The sequence below is a fragment of the Globicephala melas genome, chromosome 19, assembly GCF_963455315.2.
Source record: "Globicephala melas chromosome 19, mGloMel1.2, whole genome shotgun sequence".
NCBI lineage: Eukaryota > Metazoa > Chordata > Mammalia > Artiodactyla > Delphinidae > Globicephala > Globicephala melas.
In genome coordinates, this window is record NC_083332.1 from 8,604,201 (window position 1) to 8,619,520 (window position 15,320).

Below are 15,320 nucleotides of genomic sequence, written 5' to 3' on the forward strand. Positions count from 1 at the left end.
CTTTGCCAGCACTTTATTTCGTAATGTATTTAATATTACTATTTTTAATTGAGGTGAAATTCACATAAAATGAACCATTTTAAAATGAACAATTCAGTAGCACTTAGTCCATTCACAATGTACAGCCATCACCTTTTTTTAGCTCCAAAATTTTTTCATCACCCCAAAAGGAAACTCATTATTAAGCATTACATCCGAAAAGATCCTTTTTCCAAAAAAAGGTCATATTCACAGGTTCAGGGGCTTAGGATGTGAACATATATTTGGGGGGGCCAGCTTTTAACCCCCTACACTACTCTTTCAGCTGGTTCCAGGGATGCAGGCAGGGAAGGCTCTGATGGTCCTGGAGGACCTTACCAACTCCCTCTGACATCTGTCCTGGGATGTGTGTGCCATGGTTGCTGCCACTAGAGTATTTCTCGCCTAGCAATAAAACATTCTGGGTGAGATATGATCATTCAATAAGATTCCTAGGAACACTTTACTGGGTATTTGCAAAAGACCCACCTAGGGGAAAATGAGCCAGCTGCTTTTTCTCCCAACAGTGTTGTCCAAGGTGTGAGCCTGGTGAGCATTTCTTAACGATACTCGGAAACAATTGGGTTTTTTTGAATAAATTTATTTATTTATTTACTTTTGGCTGCGTTGGGCCTTTGTTGCTGCGCGCAGGCTTTCTCTAGTTGCAGCGCGCGGGGGCTACTCTTTGTTGCGGTGTGCAGGCTTCTCATTGCAGTGGCTTCTCTTGTGGCGGAGCACAGGCTCTAGGTGCGCGGGCTTCAGTAGTTGTGGCACACGGGCTCAGTAGTTGTGGCATGTGGGCTCCAGAGCGCAGGCTCAGTAGTTGTGGCGCACGGGCTTAGTTGCTCAGTGGCATGTGGGATCTTCCCGGACCAGGGCTCAAACCGTGTCCCCTGCTTTGGCAGGTGGATTCTTAACCACTGTGCCACCAGGGAAGGCCAACAATTTTTTTTTTTTTTTAAGATTTGGAGCTTATCAGTTGTATTGGCAAAGACGGGCGAGTTTATGCTGCAGAAACACAGACTCCCAAATCTCAGTGGCTCATCCGCAGCTCAGCAGGAGGCTCTGCTCATCACAGTCACCGAGGGACCCAGGTTGGCTGAAGCACTACCCCTGGAACAACTTGGCAGCAGTGAGGGAGGTGGAGAAGAGCCCACCAGCTCTCAAATGCTTCCTCCCCAAAGCCAAGGACTTTGCTTTGGCTACGTTTCATTAGCTAAAGCGAGTAAGGGGGCCAGCCTAACTTCAAGGGGATGGGGAGGTGCAATTCTACCAAGTGGCCAGGAGGCGGAGAGTTGGAAATATTTGGAGACCAGGACTAATGTTTTCCACATCACCCCTCCCCATTTCTCCCAGGCATCCCTCATTGTTTGCAGGTGCCATGCCAGGGGCTACATTGCCAGCTGAGGAGGTGTGGTGGCTTGGATCTCTCACTGCAGGGAGCGTCATTATCTTAAAGCCTCGGTTGCTGCACCCAGAGATTCACCACCAGGTTTGTGTGGAGGCCACGCCCCTAAGCCTGTTCCAGCCAATGAGTGAGCTGGGGGTGGGGAGGGGTGGGACCCAGGGATGAGGGTTTGTTGGGCCAGAGAGAGGGAGAAAACTGGTGTCTCCTCTAAGGGCCCTAATCCTATTGGATCAGGGCCCCAACCTATGACCTCATGTAACCTTAATTACCTCCTTAAAGGCCCCATCTCCAAATAACAGTCACATTGAGGGTTAGAGCCTCAACGTATGAATTTTGGGAAGACACAGTTCAGTCCTTAGCACCCGCCCTGTCCATTCCACCATATCCCCAGTAGCCCACTTGAAAAGCAAAACCTTTCACATTCTTTCTTATTTCTTCTGGTGGTTACTCTGTTTCTCTCAAAATATGTCAACTTTAGGTATTTCCTGCCAACTTCCTGCTCCCTTCCCTCCCCCTTACTTTCAGGCTGCTCTTCTAAATACTATGATACCTCATTCTCTGTGTCTTATTCTCTCAACCAGCAGTGCCCACTAGAATGTTCCACAATGATGAAAATGGATGTGTGTGATGCTTTAATAAAAAGTTAAATAAGAAATTCCAGGGCTTCCCTGGTTCTTCCACTGCAGGGAGCACTGGGTTCACTCCCTGGTCAGGGAACTAAGATCCCACAAGCTGTGCAGCCAAGAAACAAACAAACAAAACAAAACAAAAGAAAAACGTAGCTCCTAAGAAGATTAGATTATATACGCAGAAAACTGCGTAATTCTGTCCTACCGTTCCATGCTAGATCCTCACTTTACAGGGAATGGAAAAAACAGAGAACTAACTTACCTGGCATCACCTGAGTCGGTCTAGAACAGACAGCCAGAACCATTTTAAGGCCTCACATGCTATCACATGTACTAAAACAATAACCACTAACACATACACACACAGTACGTGAGATGGTGCTGGCCCTGGGCTGGGTGTTTGCATGTATTGAATAATTTCCAGAACTCCATGAAGTAGGTCTTATTATGTTCCCATTTCACAAATGAAGAAATGGAGGCCCAGAGAGACGAAGCAACTTGTACTAGATCAACAGCTACTGAGTGGCAAAGTCAGTCTCCAAATACAGACAGTCTGGCTCCAGAGTCATCTTACTCTTGGGGAGAGAGAGCCCCAGGGCTTGCGGTTGTCAGAGGAATCCAGAGCGATGCCCTTCCTCCCCTCTTGATCAGTATCTGATCAGGAAAACTGAAACCACTCCAGGCATTTAAACCAGAGGGAATGTAATACAGGGAATTGGACACCAAGAGGCTGGAAGGGCTGGAGGAGTAAAAGAGGCATAATCGGGTTACCACCGATTAGTACCTGCGGGAAGCTGCTAGAATCCCCAGGGTCAGTGTAACAAGAAAATGACGGTGTCACCCAGAGACTGCTATGTTGCTGAAGTAGGAACCAGGCTGCCTGAGCAGGACTTCTGAAGCTTGAGTTTGGCAACCTTCCCTCAGGGCGTCACCAGAAGCCAGGGGGGAAAAAAGCTTCTTGCTTTTATGCCTTCCAACTGACAGAAACTAACAGGAAACCATCTGGCAAAGGAGATGGAGAAATGTAGTTTGCAGGCTTCTAGCCCCTGTTGTAGAGAGGAAGGTATAGGAGGGCAGCGAGTGTGGATCTAACATACTGACTCTCTTTTTCATGCCCCAGGCATCTGCTGTCTCTGAGGGGCATGTGAAACCTTCTGCTGCGTGAGCTGTTACTCTTGTAGGGGACCCAGCTGTCACCCTGGGGTGTCCTCAGAGTCACAGCACAACTATAGAGGAGGGTCTGCAGTGAGGAGGAGATGGGACAAGCTGGTGGAGGAAGAGGGGAGAGCGGGGAGATGACCCCTTCGCACTAAGCCTTGCTTCACCCTGGACCCCTCCCTTTCTCCCCAGCGTGTCCCAGAAATTGCAAGAGCAGGCTCTGCATCTTCCCTGAAAGGCCTCTACTTCACCCTTCTCTTCCCCACACAGCTCACTTTATCCAGCCTTCTGTCTGTTGCTTCTGCTACGCCTCGCGGATGATCTGATGTGTCTTCATGAAGGACTTTGTTAAGACAGATAGCCAGTGCTCCAAGCCAGCGGTCGTCTAAGAGATAAACACACAGACCACATCTTGTGGGAGAGGAATGCAGGAAAGCCTGGAGAGGGAGTCATCCACTCCAGGATGGATGGGTGTCCAGGAAAGACCCAGCTTTCTGGGCATCTGCCAGGTGTATAGGACATATGATCGCCTTGTACAGTTGTGCAGGTTTAACACTGAACAAGGACATCGCACCTAAAAGGACATCATTCACATGGAAATCATAGATTTGTAGACTGATGATGACAATTTACTAGCATTTCGCAGAAAATTCTCTTGTTCTAACCAGATCAGTGTAGTAGGATAATTTTCAGGTAAGTGGAGACACTAAAGGAGAGTCTTGATCCTTGGATGGGCTGGGGGCCAAGGAAGTGGCGGGAGGGAAAGGAAGGGAATCCCAGAGGGGGACACAAAGGTGGAGGGAGGGAAGGTCCGGCAGCCTGAGGGGCAAAGTCTTGAGATTAGAAGGGGGAGTTGCTTTTAGCAGAGATGAATGAGCAGTTCAGGGTTAGGTGGGGTCTGAGGGGCAGGGAGGACAAGGCTCCCATCAGAGCCTTCAGACCCCTCCATTTCATTTCCTCATGTCTCTTACTTACCACAAGTGGGCGGCAAGTCTGTGTCCACCAGAGGGATATCCAGGTCCAGAGATGGATAGGACGCTGAAGCTGAGGCAAACATCCAGGAAGCCACAGGGAACAGAACAGCTCAGGGGGCAATGGGAAGGGCCCCAGCCACTCCCTGCGGCTTGGCCTGCCCTGACATTTCTGCTTTCAGAATGACGTTTCTTGGGAAATAGGTGAAGGTGGGCAAAGGATACAAACTTCCGGTTAGAAGATGAATGCATTGTGCGGATCTAATGAGTACAGGTAACAGTACTCTCTTGTATACTTGAAAGTTGCTAAGACAGTAGATCTTTTAACTTTTTTTCTTTACCATGCCACGCGGCTGGCAGGATCTTAGCTCTCCCACCAGGGACTGAACGCGCACCCTCGGCAGTGAAAGCACAGAAAAACAGATCTTAAAATGTTCTCAACACACACTGAAAAAAATGGTACCCGTGTGAAGTGAGGGAGGTGTTAGCTAACATTATATGTATATGTTATATCGAATATATATGTATATATATATGTATATCGAATGTATATGTATATGTATATGTATATGTATATATGTATATCGAATCATCACACTGTACATCTTAAACCCAATCTTATACACCAATTATATCTCAATAAAGCTGGGGAAAAAACCCAAAATGACATTTCTCCTCTCTCCCACCCCCCACCCAGGTTACAAAAGCAATCTTTTTTTTTAGAATTTTATTTATTTATTGGGTCTTCATTGCTGCACGTGAGCTTTCTCTAGTTGCGGCGAGTGGGAGCTACTCTTCGTGAGGTGCACGGGCTTCTCATTGTGGTGGCTTCTCTTGTTGTGGAGCACAGGCTGTAGGCGCACAGGCTTCAGTAGCTGTGGCACACAGGCTCAGTGGTTGTGGCTCACAGGCTCTAGAGCGCAGGCTCAGTAGTTGTGGCGCACGGGCTTAGTTGCTCCGCGGCATGTGGGATCTTCCCGGAGCAGGGCTCGAACCCGTGTGCCCTGAATTGGCAGGCGGATTCTTTTTTTTTTTTTTTTCCCTGTATGCGGGCCTCTCACTGTTGCGGCCTCTCCCGTTGCAGAGCACAGGCTCCGGACGCGCAGGCTCAGAGGCCATGGCTCACAGGCCCAGCTGCTCCGCGGCACGTGGGAACCTCCCGGACCAGGGCACGAACCTGTGTCCCCTGCACCGGCAGGCGGACTCTCAACTACTGCGCCACCAGGGAAGCCCCAGCAGGCGGATTCTTAACCACTGCACCACCAGGGAAGTCCCCAAAGCAATCTTAATGGTAAAATTTTTTGGAAAACTCCCTCCTCCCCCCCCAAAAAATGGGAAGAAGAAAATAAGTATTACCCAGAATCTCGTAAAGCAAGTTATTCAGACTGTTGTCACAGGGGCACCTTGTTCCCTCACATGTAAAACCCTCACAACCCATAGCCTTCTCTTCCCTGGATTCACATGTTCACTTTCTGGAGCACATCCTTGAAATCATTTTTACAAGGAAGAGAATACCTGGGTGTGGGGAGGATAAAAAGTGGAGAGGTGTTATTTTGTCAAGAAAACTGCTATATACCAGCAATAACCAACCAGGAAATTAACAGAAAATCAGATAACCTTCCCAAGAGCGATAAAAAAACTAGAAAGTATCTCGGAAGTAACTTAATGAAGAACACACAAGGACTTTCTGGAGGTGTCAAATACTTCGGACAGAGTTAATTTTATTCAAAAAGTCCACTGCAGTAGAGAGAATGCTCTGAGCTCCGAAATCTGCAAGCGGGAATTCCCCGGCGGTCCAGTGGTTAAGACTCCGCTCTTTCACTGCCAAGGGTCCAGGTTCAATCCCTGGTGGGGGAACTAAGATCCCACAAGCCGCGTGGTGCAGCCAAAGAACAAACAAAATCTGCAAGCATCTTAAAAGTCAGACAGAAAAAGACATTGCTTATCTAGGGTAAGAGGGTTTCGCAGTCAAGGGGAAGTTGCCTAGATGAGGAGAAGTAACCATGGTGGTTTGCAAGACACACAGGAAGTGTGTCTTCCTGGGGTAAGTGCGTTCTCAGGAGAAGCTGATGAGGAGGCATGTCCCACTTTTCAGTCCTTCGGAGAAGAGGGAAGCTATAGTTGAGGGCCTGGGGGGAGGAGACAAGCCAGACTTAAGTTTGCGTAGAGCAAAACAGAGGGTGAGAGATGGGCCGTGAACACCTGGTTGGACAAAATGTTGAAATCTTATTCAAGGACAACCTGAATAAATGCCTTCTTTGTGGTTTTCACAACTTGACATTGTAATTCCCCTCCACACTCTGAAATGTCCTGCCTGCCACCAAAGCTGATTGTTTATCTCCTTGGTTCATTGGGTTCATTGTTGTGTCCGTGGGTGTTGGAACAGTCCCTGACATCTAGTCAGTTCCTTTTTAAAATATATATATATATACACACACACACACACACACACACACATATTTATTTATTTATTTGGTTGTACCAGGCCTTAGTTGCAACAGGCAGTCTCCTTAGTTGTGGCATGTGAACTCTTAGTTGCAGCATGCATGTGGGATCTCATTCCCTGACCAGGGATCAAACCCAGGCCCCCTGCATTGGGAGCACGGAGTCTTATCCACTGCGCCACCAGGGAAGTCCCCATCTAGTCAGTTCTTGATAAAAATATATTCTTTAAAAAAATGTTTAGGGAATTCCCTGGTGGTCCAGTGGTTAGGACTCTGCACTCTCACTGCCGAGGGCCTAGGTTCAATCCCTGGTCAGGGAAATAAAATCCCACAAGCTGCGTGGCATGGCAAAAAAAAAAAAAAAAAATTAAAAACGGAGATATAATTGACCTATAACACTGTATAAGTTTCTGTTGTAACTGTGATGATTTGACACACATTGATCCATACATACAATGACCACTGCAGTATGATTACCACTGCAGTGTTGGAGCACCTCCATCGCATCACATAATTATATTTTCTTTTCTTGTGATGAATAAAAATATATTCACTGTAAAAGGATACCAATGCCTGATCTCGCCCTCCGATCCGCAGGTCCTGACTATGTTGCTCCAAGATGGGGCTGGAGCATTCATGTTTTTCTTAAAGCTCCCGATTGATTCGTTTTAGAACCACTGATGGAATCACAAGTGCAGAGGCAACTGGCCAGCTCTGTCTCCTTAAAGAGTATTTGTTTTCTCTGCAATGACCCTTTCATCTTTTTTTTTTCTTCTCTCCTTTCTCATCTGCCTAAAATCATTCATCAGCCAAAAATGTGAGAAATGTGTTTCAAATATTTTCAGTTCCCATTTAAGCCCATTTAATGCTTAACGTTCATTGCCAGCAGGCAGACTATCTAGTACAGCCCGTTTGAATTCCCTCCCCAAGTTTAAACCCCCAACCTGCCTCTCCCTCCATAAAATCCAAGCTCTTCCCAGTAGGAGAGGAAGGAGCAGAGGTCGACAGGGGCCTGGCCTAGCCGGCCTTGCAGCCATGGTTCTGGAGGGTGATGGAAAGCTGTGGAAGATCTTCACCCTCATATGAGGGTTTAAGCTGGGGAGAAACATCATTTGATGCTCATTTCAAACCTCTTCCGGGGACTTCCCTGGTGGTCCAGTGATTAAGACTCCGTGCTCCCAGTGCAGGGGCTGGGTTCAATCCCCTGTCCTGGAACTAGATCCGGCATGTCACAACTAAAAGATCCCGCATGCCGCAACTAAAAGATCCCACATGCCGCAACAAAGCTCCCAGACGTGGCAATGAAGATCCCACGTGCTGCAACTAAGACCCGGTGCAGCCAAATTAATTAATTAATTAAAAAATCTTCCACCTGCTAAGTCCGTTTTCCACTGAGCCCTCAGCACCACATTCAAAAGACATACATCAGATCATGCTACACCCCAGCTCAAAATCTCCCACTGGCTCCCATCACGAACTATGGCCCACCAGACTCCAATAACCCACCCCTGCCCCCCATTCTCTCTCTGACGTCCTCTCCTCCCAATCTCCCCATTGCTTAGTTCTGCTCTAACCATACTGGCCTCCTGGCTATTTCCCCAGCGTGTCAAGCACGCTCCGGCCTCAGGGCCTTTGCACTTGCTATCATCTCTGACTGGAGCACCCCGCCTCATCACCTCATGGCTGACTCCCTCTTGTTACTCAGATTACTACTCACATGTCACATCCTCAAAACTTAATGATTTAAAACAATAAATGTATTATCACACATAGTTTCTGTGGGTCAGGAATCCTACAGGAGTGGCTTAGCTGGGTGGTTCTAGCTTGGGGTCTCCCATGACCTTGGGTTGGGGCTGTGATCATCCAAAGAATTGACAGGGACTGGAGGGTCCACTTCCAAGGAGGTTCACTTGTGTGACTGGCAAGCTGTTGCTGGTTGTTGGCTAGGGCCTCAGTTTCTCTCCACGTGGGCCTCTCCGCAAAGATGCTTGAGTGTCCTCACAATGTGGCAGCCAGTTTCCCACAGAAAAGGTGATTCAAGAGACCAAGGTGGAAGTCGTAATGTCTTTTGGAATCCAGCCTTGAAAGTCACATTCTGTCACTTCCACAGCATTCTGTTGGTCACACAGAGCAGTCCTGATTGGACGTGGCAAGAGACTATACAGGGGACATCCCTGGTGGTCCAGTGGTTAAGACTCTGCGCTCCCAATGCAGGGGGCCCAGGTTCGATCCCTGGTCAGGGAACTAGATCTTGCACGTGGCAACGAAGATCCCGCGTGCTGCAGCTAAGACCCGGTGCAGCCAAATAAATTAAAATACAAAACAAAACAGGGACTTCCCTGGTGGCACAGTGGTTAAGAATCCATCTTCCCATGCAGGGGACACAGGTTCAAGCCCTGGTCCAGGAAGATACCACATGCTACAGAGCAGCTAAGCCCACGCGCCACAACTACTGAGCCTGCGCTCTAGAGCCTGTGAGCCACAACTACTGAGCCCATATGCCACAACTACTGAAGCCCACATGCCTAGATCCCATGCTCCGCAACAAGAGAAACCACCGCAGTGAGAAGCCCGCGTACCGCAACAAAGAGTAGCCCCTGCTCGCCACAACTAGAGAAAGCCTGCACACAGCAACGAAGACCCAAGGCAGTCATTAATTAATTAATTAATTAATTAAAAACAAAACAAAGAAGGACTATACAAAGTGTGAAGATCACTGGATCATCTTAGAGGCTGGCAGCCACACTGTCTCATTTTCTAGCTCATCACCTTGACTTATTTTCTTCATGGATTTGACACTACCTGAAATTACATTAATTATTCCTTTGTCTCCCTTCCCCAATAGTGTCATGCCCATAGGGGCTGGGACAGTTTTCTATTTTGTTCACTGCTATATCCTCAGTTTCTCAAACAGAGGTTGGTACATAGTAGGTAATCAATAAATATTTGCTGAATTAATAAATGGAGAATCTACTTTAGGGGAGGTCTTTAGATCGTTGAATGAGCTTTTTTTCAGGTGTCCAGGTGAAAGATAACAAGGGTTTGGACTAGGGAAGGATTGGAGAGAAATAGATAGGTATTGATATGGTAACCTGTCCTCTTGCAAGTTTCTGATCTCTCCTTGCTACAATCCATCCTCCAAAGAGAGGCAGAGTGATTTTCTTAACAGATAAATTAAACATTGTCTGTTCCCTCCATAGCGCCATAGCTCCCTAGTGCACAGGATCAGGAATTAAAGGTGACCCAGGAGCTAAATGGGGCGATTTTGGAGGGTTAAGATTATCGATGCCTTGCTCTGGTTGGGGTTAAGGAGAGCAGAGAGCTGCTTTTCTGGATTCAAAAGATCTCTACACACTCTAGGTCATCTCAGACAATATAATTATCACAGCTGCCCACAAGAAACTAAGGAAACTCTCTCATGATGGTAAATAATCGTCATTTATTTTATTGTTATATTCAGTTTCCTACACTCACAGGAATCTTTCCTGGGCCCCAGATTCTTTCTGCAGGTCTCTGATCATGCTTTAGCTGGTCCATGCCTACTCATAGTTCCAGTTTCAACTTAGGCACCCCCTGCTGACCCCACATCCAAGCAGGGTTAGTTGCCTTATCTGGACTCCTCTAGTGTCCCAGACTTTCCCTAGAATTTACTTATTTAGCATATTTATCGCTTATTTTCTGCCTTCCCCTCTAAAGCAGGGGTCCCCAACCCCCGGGCCATGGACTGGTATCGGTCAGTGGCCTGTTAGGAACAGGGACGCACAGCAGGAGGTGAGCAGCGAGTGAGCAAAGCTTCATCTGCCGCTCCTCATCGCTCGCATTACCTCCTGGACCACCCCTCCCACCCCCCTGTGGAAAACAGGTCTTGCATGAAACCGGTCCCTGGTGCCAAAAATGTTGGGGATCACTGCTCTAGAATGTAAGCTCCATGAAAGCAAGGAACTTTCCAATCCATGAACATGGTATATACATGTCCATTTATTTAGATCTTCTTTAATGTGTCTCAACAGTATCTTGTAGTTTTCAGTATAGAAATCTTGCACATCTTTTGTTAAATTTATTCCTAAGTATTTTTTTTTGATGTGGACCATTTTTTTTAAAGTCTTTATTGCGTTTGTTACAATATTGCTTCTGTTTTATGTTTTGGTTTTTTGGCTGCGAGGCATGTGGGATCTTAGCTCCCCAACCAGGGATTAAACCTGCACCCCCTGCATTGGAAGGTGACGCCTTAACCACTGGACCACCAGGGAAATCCCAGTATTTTTGTTTTTGATGCTAATTGTAAAGGGAATTATTTTAAATCTCACTTTATAATTGTTTCCTGTAAGTATATTAACATAAGACTGATTTTTGTATATTGATCATGTATCTTGCAGCCTTGCTAAATTCATTTATTAGTTTCAGTAGTTATTTCGATTCCTTAGAATTTTCTATATAAACAATCACATCACAGGAATTCTCTGGTAGTACAGTGGTTAGGACTCCATGCTTTCACTGCTGAGGGCCCAGGTTCAGTCCCTGGTCAGAGAACTAAGATCCCACAAGACGAGCGTCCAAAAAAAAAAAAAATTACATCACATGTAAATATTGACAGTTTTACTTCTTCCATCTGATCTTTATGCCCTTTATTGCTTCTTCTTGCCTTATTGCACTAGCTAGGATCTCCGATATAATTTTGATCAGAAGTGGTGGGAGTGGAAATCCTTGATTTACTTCAATCTTAAGGGAAAAGTAGTAAATATTTTACAACTAAGAATGATGCTGGTTGTAGGTTTTTTTGTAGATGCCCTTTATCAGATTGAGGGGGTTCAGGGCAGAGAATTTTATCTGTTCACTGATTTATACCAAAAGTGTAGCTTAATGCTGTCAGAGAGCAATTTCTCAGTAAACACTTGTTAAATGAATGAATGCGTATAAGATGCATGGCACAGTGGCTAGTAATTTGGCATTGGACTTTAATTAACTGTGTGATTTAGGGCAACTAATTTAACCTCTCCTCTTCCTTCTCTGTGAAATGGGGATAATAATGGTATATATTAACTAGGGTTGAGGATTTAATGAGAGTATCCACGTAAAGGAAGAGCACAGTGTCTGACATGGTTAGTGCTCAACAAACATTAACTTTTATTACCTCACTTCTCTGAGCCTTATGTTTTTTTTCCTCTATAAAAGAGGGAATGTTCTAATCCTTAACGCCTAGGTTTATGATGGGGTTAAATGACATTATGCACATAATGTGCCTAGCACGATTCCTGGCACAGAGGAAGTCATTAATAAATGTTTGCTATTATTATTTACCAAGTCCCCTACCTATATTGAACGGAGAGACATGGAGATCTGTTGATCAAGGACCCAGTCCACTGGAAGCTCACAGCCTGATAGCAGGGACAGATAAGTATAGAAATCATTACAACACAGTGTAATAAGGGCATATATAAAGCCATCTGTGGACCCAGAGGCAGAAGCTGGCTGCTGAAATCTGACAGTTAAATCAGGTCCCTCTCAACTCAGACATTGGCTTAGACCTAAAAGGAAACAGTTGTTTATAGCAGGAAAAATTGGAAACAATCTAGGGCTTGGTACAACTTGTGGTACGTCCTTATAATGCATCAGTGTGAAGCTTTAAACTTGCTGTGGAATAGGGGATGGGAACTGGCTGGGGGCACCGGATGTGAATTACTTTTCATTAGACCACTTTGTAACTTGCATCTTGTACCATGTTCAAAATAAATAAAATTTTTAAAATAGAAAAAATTATACTATGGAAAAATATTCAGTGCCACCGGTCAATGTTCACGATTGACCGCTACCATATGAAAAAAATTAATTTGTCAAACGGCAACCGTTTACACCCGCCTAGAAAAAAGGTGGAATAGGGGTACAACAAAATATTAGCAGTAACCGCTCATTGGTGGGATTAATGTTGAATTTTACTTTTTCCTCTGGGCTCTTCGAGATTTTGCAAAGTTTCTACATTAAACACCACGAGTTTTGTTTTGTTTTTTGGCTATTAACGTTATTAACAAAAACTACAAGTCCCGGTAGACATAGCGCCTCCGACTTCTGAAGACCGGCCTTCCCCCTGCGCAATGAACGCTGGGATTCGAAGTCCAGCCCCAGAAGCAAGGTGGGACGCACAGTACCGGCACAGATGACAGAGGAGGGATCACAGCTATTTCAACCAATGAACAGTGCGCACCGGACCTGAGTGGCACACGCAAAACTAATAGATGAGCGGCTAAGCCTGACTGACGTGCGCTTCAGCCTACGGGCGGCCCATGGGGCGGTGCGGTGCGCCGCGGCCGTAGTGCGAACCATGGGAGGTGGCTGGTGGTGGGCTCGGGCTGCCCGCCTTGCCCGACTCCGCTTCCGGGGGGCGCTGCTGCCGCCTCCGCGGCCCCGGAGCGGGGGCGCCCGGGGGTCCTTTGCTCCTGGCCACGGCCCCCGCGCTGGGGCTTCGCCGCCCCCAGTGTCCGAGCTGGACCGCGCAGACGCCTGGCTCCTCCGGAAGGCTCATGAGACAGGTCTGGGGCTGTGGCTGGGGTCGGCCCGGATGGGAGAGGGGGATCCGCATAGCCGAGCTGTCCGCGCGCGCGAGTGGAGGATGGTGGTGGGATTTCTGCTGGAAACGGGGCCCGGGCTCAGGGGGGAGAAGGGCTTCCGCGTAAGCGCAGGCTGCAAGAGCGCAGTCTGTCCGCATAGGAGACGGGCTTGTGGATGGGACCGTGGGTCTGGTTTATGGGGTGCAGTAGGGATTGGAGAGGTTGGTCGGGCCAGGACAGGCAGCCTTATCAAACTGCGCTGTCTGGGTGGGAGAGGCTTCCAAAGAGGGCTATGGGCGGGGGAGTTACCTACAAGAGGGGGCCTCGTTGGAGGGGCCAGTTCAGATTAAAGAGGCGACCACTCTGCATAAAGCGGGAGCGTGGAGCCCCACAGAAGAGGGAGGAAGTTGCGGATTAGAAGAGGGAACAACCAATAGAAGAAAATCTCTGGGCTGATTGGAGGGCGTGCTGCTCCTGGCTGCAGGGGGCGGGGCCCCATGTGGGCGGTGGGGTTCCGGATTGGAGAGGACTGGTCTTGTAGGTACAGGATGGGGTAGGGGTGGGGGGATTGTAACCCGACTAGTCCCCGTTAGTGCCACACCAAGGACTTGAATAGATGTGAATGACACCAAGGAAGAGCATACCCAGCAGCAGATAGTGAGGTTTCAGAAAACTGAAGGGGAAGGCTGGAGAGAGGCCTGGGGGAGTGTGTGTGGGGGTAACAATTTGTTGGGAGGTCTGAGGAAGAAGTGAGGGGGCACCCCTTGGGGATACACATGTGGGGAGGACGTTGACCAAGGTGACCTCTTGGGACCTTCCTGTCCTCAGATTAGGTTCTGAAATTTTGATCTTAGATCCTCCGCCAGATTCTGCAGACTGTCTTGAATCTTTGGTGTTGCAGAGTTTGGGGTGGGGAGGGGCTCAGAGATGGAGACGAGAGAGGGTTTTGGGGGGATAGGGTTTGGTAGGCGGACCGCCAGGACAAGGTGGGGATTTGGGGCCAGACTGGGCGGTGAGATGAAGAGGCGCCCCTCAGTTTGACTGTCTGGGCTGGGGGGCTGCAGAGCAGGGTTTGAGCTGATGTGGATTTCTCCGCCCCACCCCCTCCAGCCTTCCTCTCCTGGTTCCGCAATGGCCTCCTGGCATCAGGCATCGGGGTCATCTCCTTCATGCAGAGTGATATGGGTCGGGAGGCCGCCTACGGTGAGTGCAGACCCCAGTGTCGCCCCCACGAGGGAGTGGGGCGCTCCCTCCCCCACTGGGGAAGGTAGACTCCTGCCCCATCCCGTCACCCCCCCCAGAGTAAACGTCGCTAGAACCCCTCATTCTTCCCCCACCGGAAGTTGCCTCACCTTCACTTGTGAGTGTCCACCTTCTACCCACCCCATCCCTACCTCCTGGGCACTGGACCCACCAGAGGGGGTGGCTCAGGGCAGGGCTGTGGGTCCTCATCTTTTCCAATCTAACTTCTCAACAAAGATGAGGGTCTCTGTCCCAGCCCCACCCCCAGCCTGGCCCTGCCCCTGCCCCTCCGGCCTTATCTTTGCTCTCAGACCAGCCCCCCACCTCCAAGCCTAGCCACCCCTCCGATTCCTTCTCCTGTCCCCGACCTTGGCTGTGTACTGTCCCTGACCTCTACCCCGCTCTTGAGTGTGCCCCATCCCCTTTCTAACGCCACCTCAGTCCCGTGAACGGCCTGGGTCCCCAGGATCAGCCTCCCTGACGCCGGCCCGCACTCTGTCCCACAGGCTTCTTCTTGTTGGGCGGCCTGTGTGTGGTGTGGGGCGGCGCCTCCTATGTGGTGGGCCTGGCGGCGCTGCGGGGACCCATGCAGCTCTCGTTGGGGGGCGCGGCCGCAGGCGTGGGCGCCGTGCTGGCCGCCGGCCTGCTCTGGGCTTGTGCCGTCGGCCTCTACATGGGCCAGCTGGAGCTGGACGTGGAACTGGTGCCCGAAGACGACGGGACCGCCGCAGCGGAAGGGCCGGACGAGGCGGGCCGGCCGCCACCGGAGTGAGCTGCAGGGCCGCGGCCGCGGGGAACGGCTGGGCGCTGGACTGCCAGGGCCCGAGGACCGGGACATTAAAACCTGACCCTTCCCTTGCTCCCGATTCCGAGTGGTGGTTGCTTTTGCGGGGATGCTGAGCGAAGGA

The 15,320-nt window shown here is 48.9% G+C and overlaps 1 protein-coding gene and 2 non-coding genes across 3 annotated transcripts; all 3 read left to right on the plus strand.

Moving 5' to 3' along the window:
- Positions 1-6,875: 6,875 nt before the first annotated feature.
- On the plus strand, positions 6,876-6,948 carry TRNAE-CUC (transfer RNA glutamic acid (anticodon CUC)). Its single transcript has one exon. It is a non-coding gene; the product is annotated as a tRNA-Glu (tRNA).
- A 1,851-nt stretch (positions 6,949-8,799) lies between these two features.
- On the plus strand, positions 8,800-8,872 carry TRNAG-CCC (transfer RNA glycine (anticodon CCC)). The gene has a single exon. It is a non-coding gene; the product is annotated as a tRNA-Gly (tRNA).
- Positions 8,873-12,912: 4,040 nt separating this feature from the next.
- On the plus strand, positions 12,913-15,278 carry TMEM160 (transmembrane protein 160). The gene is made up of 3 exons (XM_030873818.2): positions 12,913-13,152; positions 14,281-14,373; positions 14,919-15,278. The coding sequence occupies exons 1-3, from the start codon at positions 12,945-12,947 to the stop codon at positions 15,182-15,184; spliced, it is 567 nt and encodes a 188-aa protein (XP_030729678.1). The 5' UTR covers positions 12,913-12,944; the 3' UTR covers positions 15,185-15,278.
- Positions 15,279-15,320: the final 42 nt, after the last annotated feature.

Coding starts and splice junctions, on each gene's coding strand:
- TMEM160 (XM_030873818.2), top strand. CDS start 12,945: ATGGGAGGTGGCTGGTGGTGGGCTCGGGCTGCCCGCCTTGCCCGACTC. Junction 13,153..14,280: donor CCGGAAGGCTCATGAGACAG/GTCTGGGGCTGT, acceptor CACCCCCTCCAG/CCTTCCTCTCCTGGTTCCGC. Junction 14,374..14,918: donor GGGTCGGGAGGCCGCCTACG/GTGAGTGCAGAC, acceptor TCTGTCCCACAG/GCTTCTTCTTGTTGGGCGGC.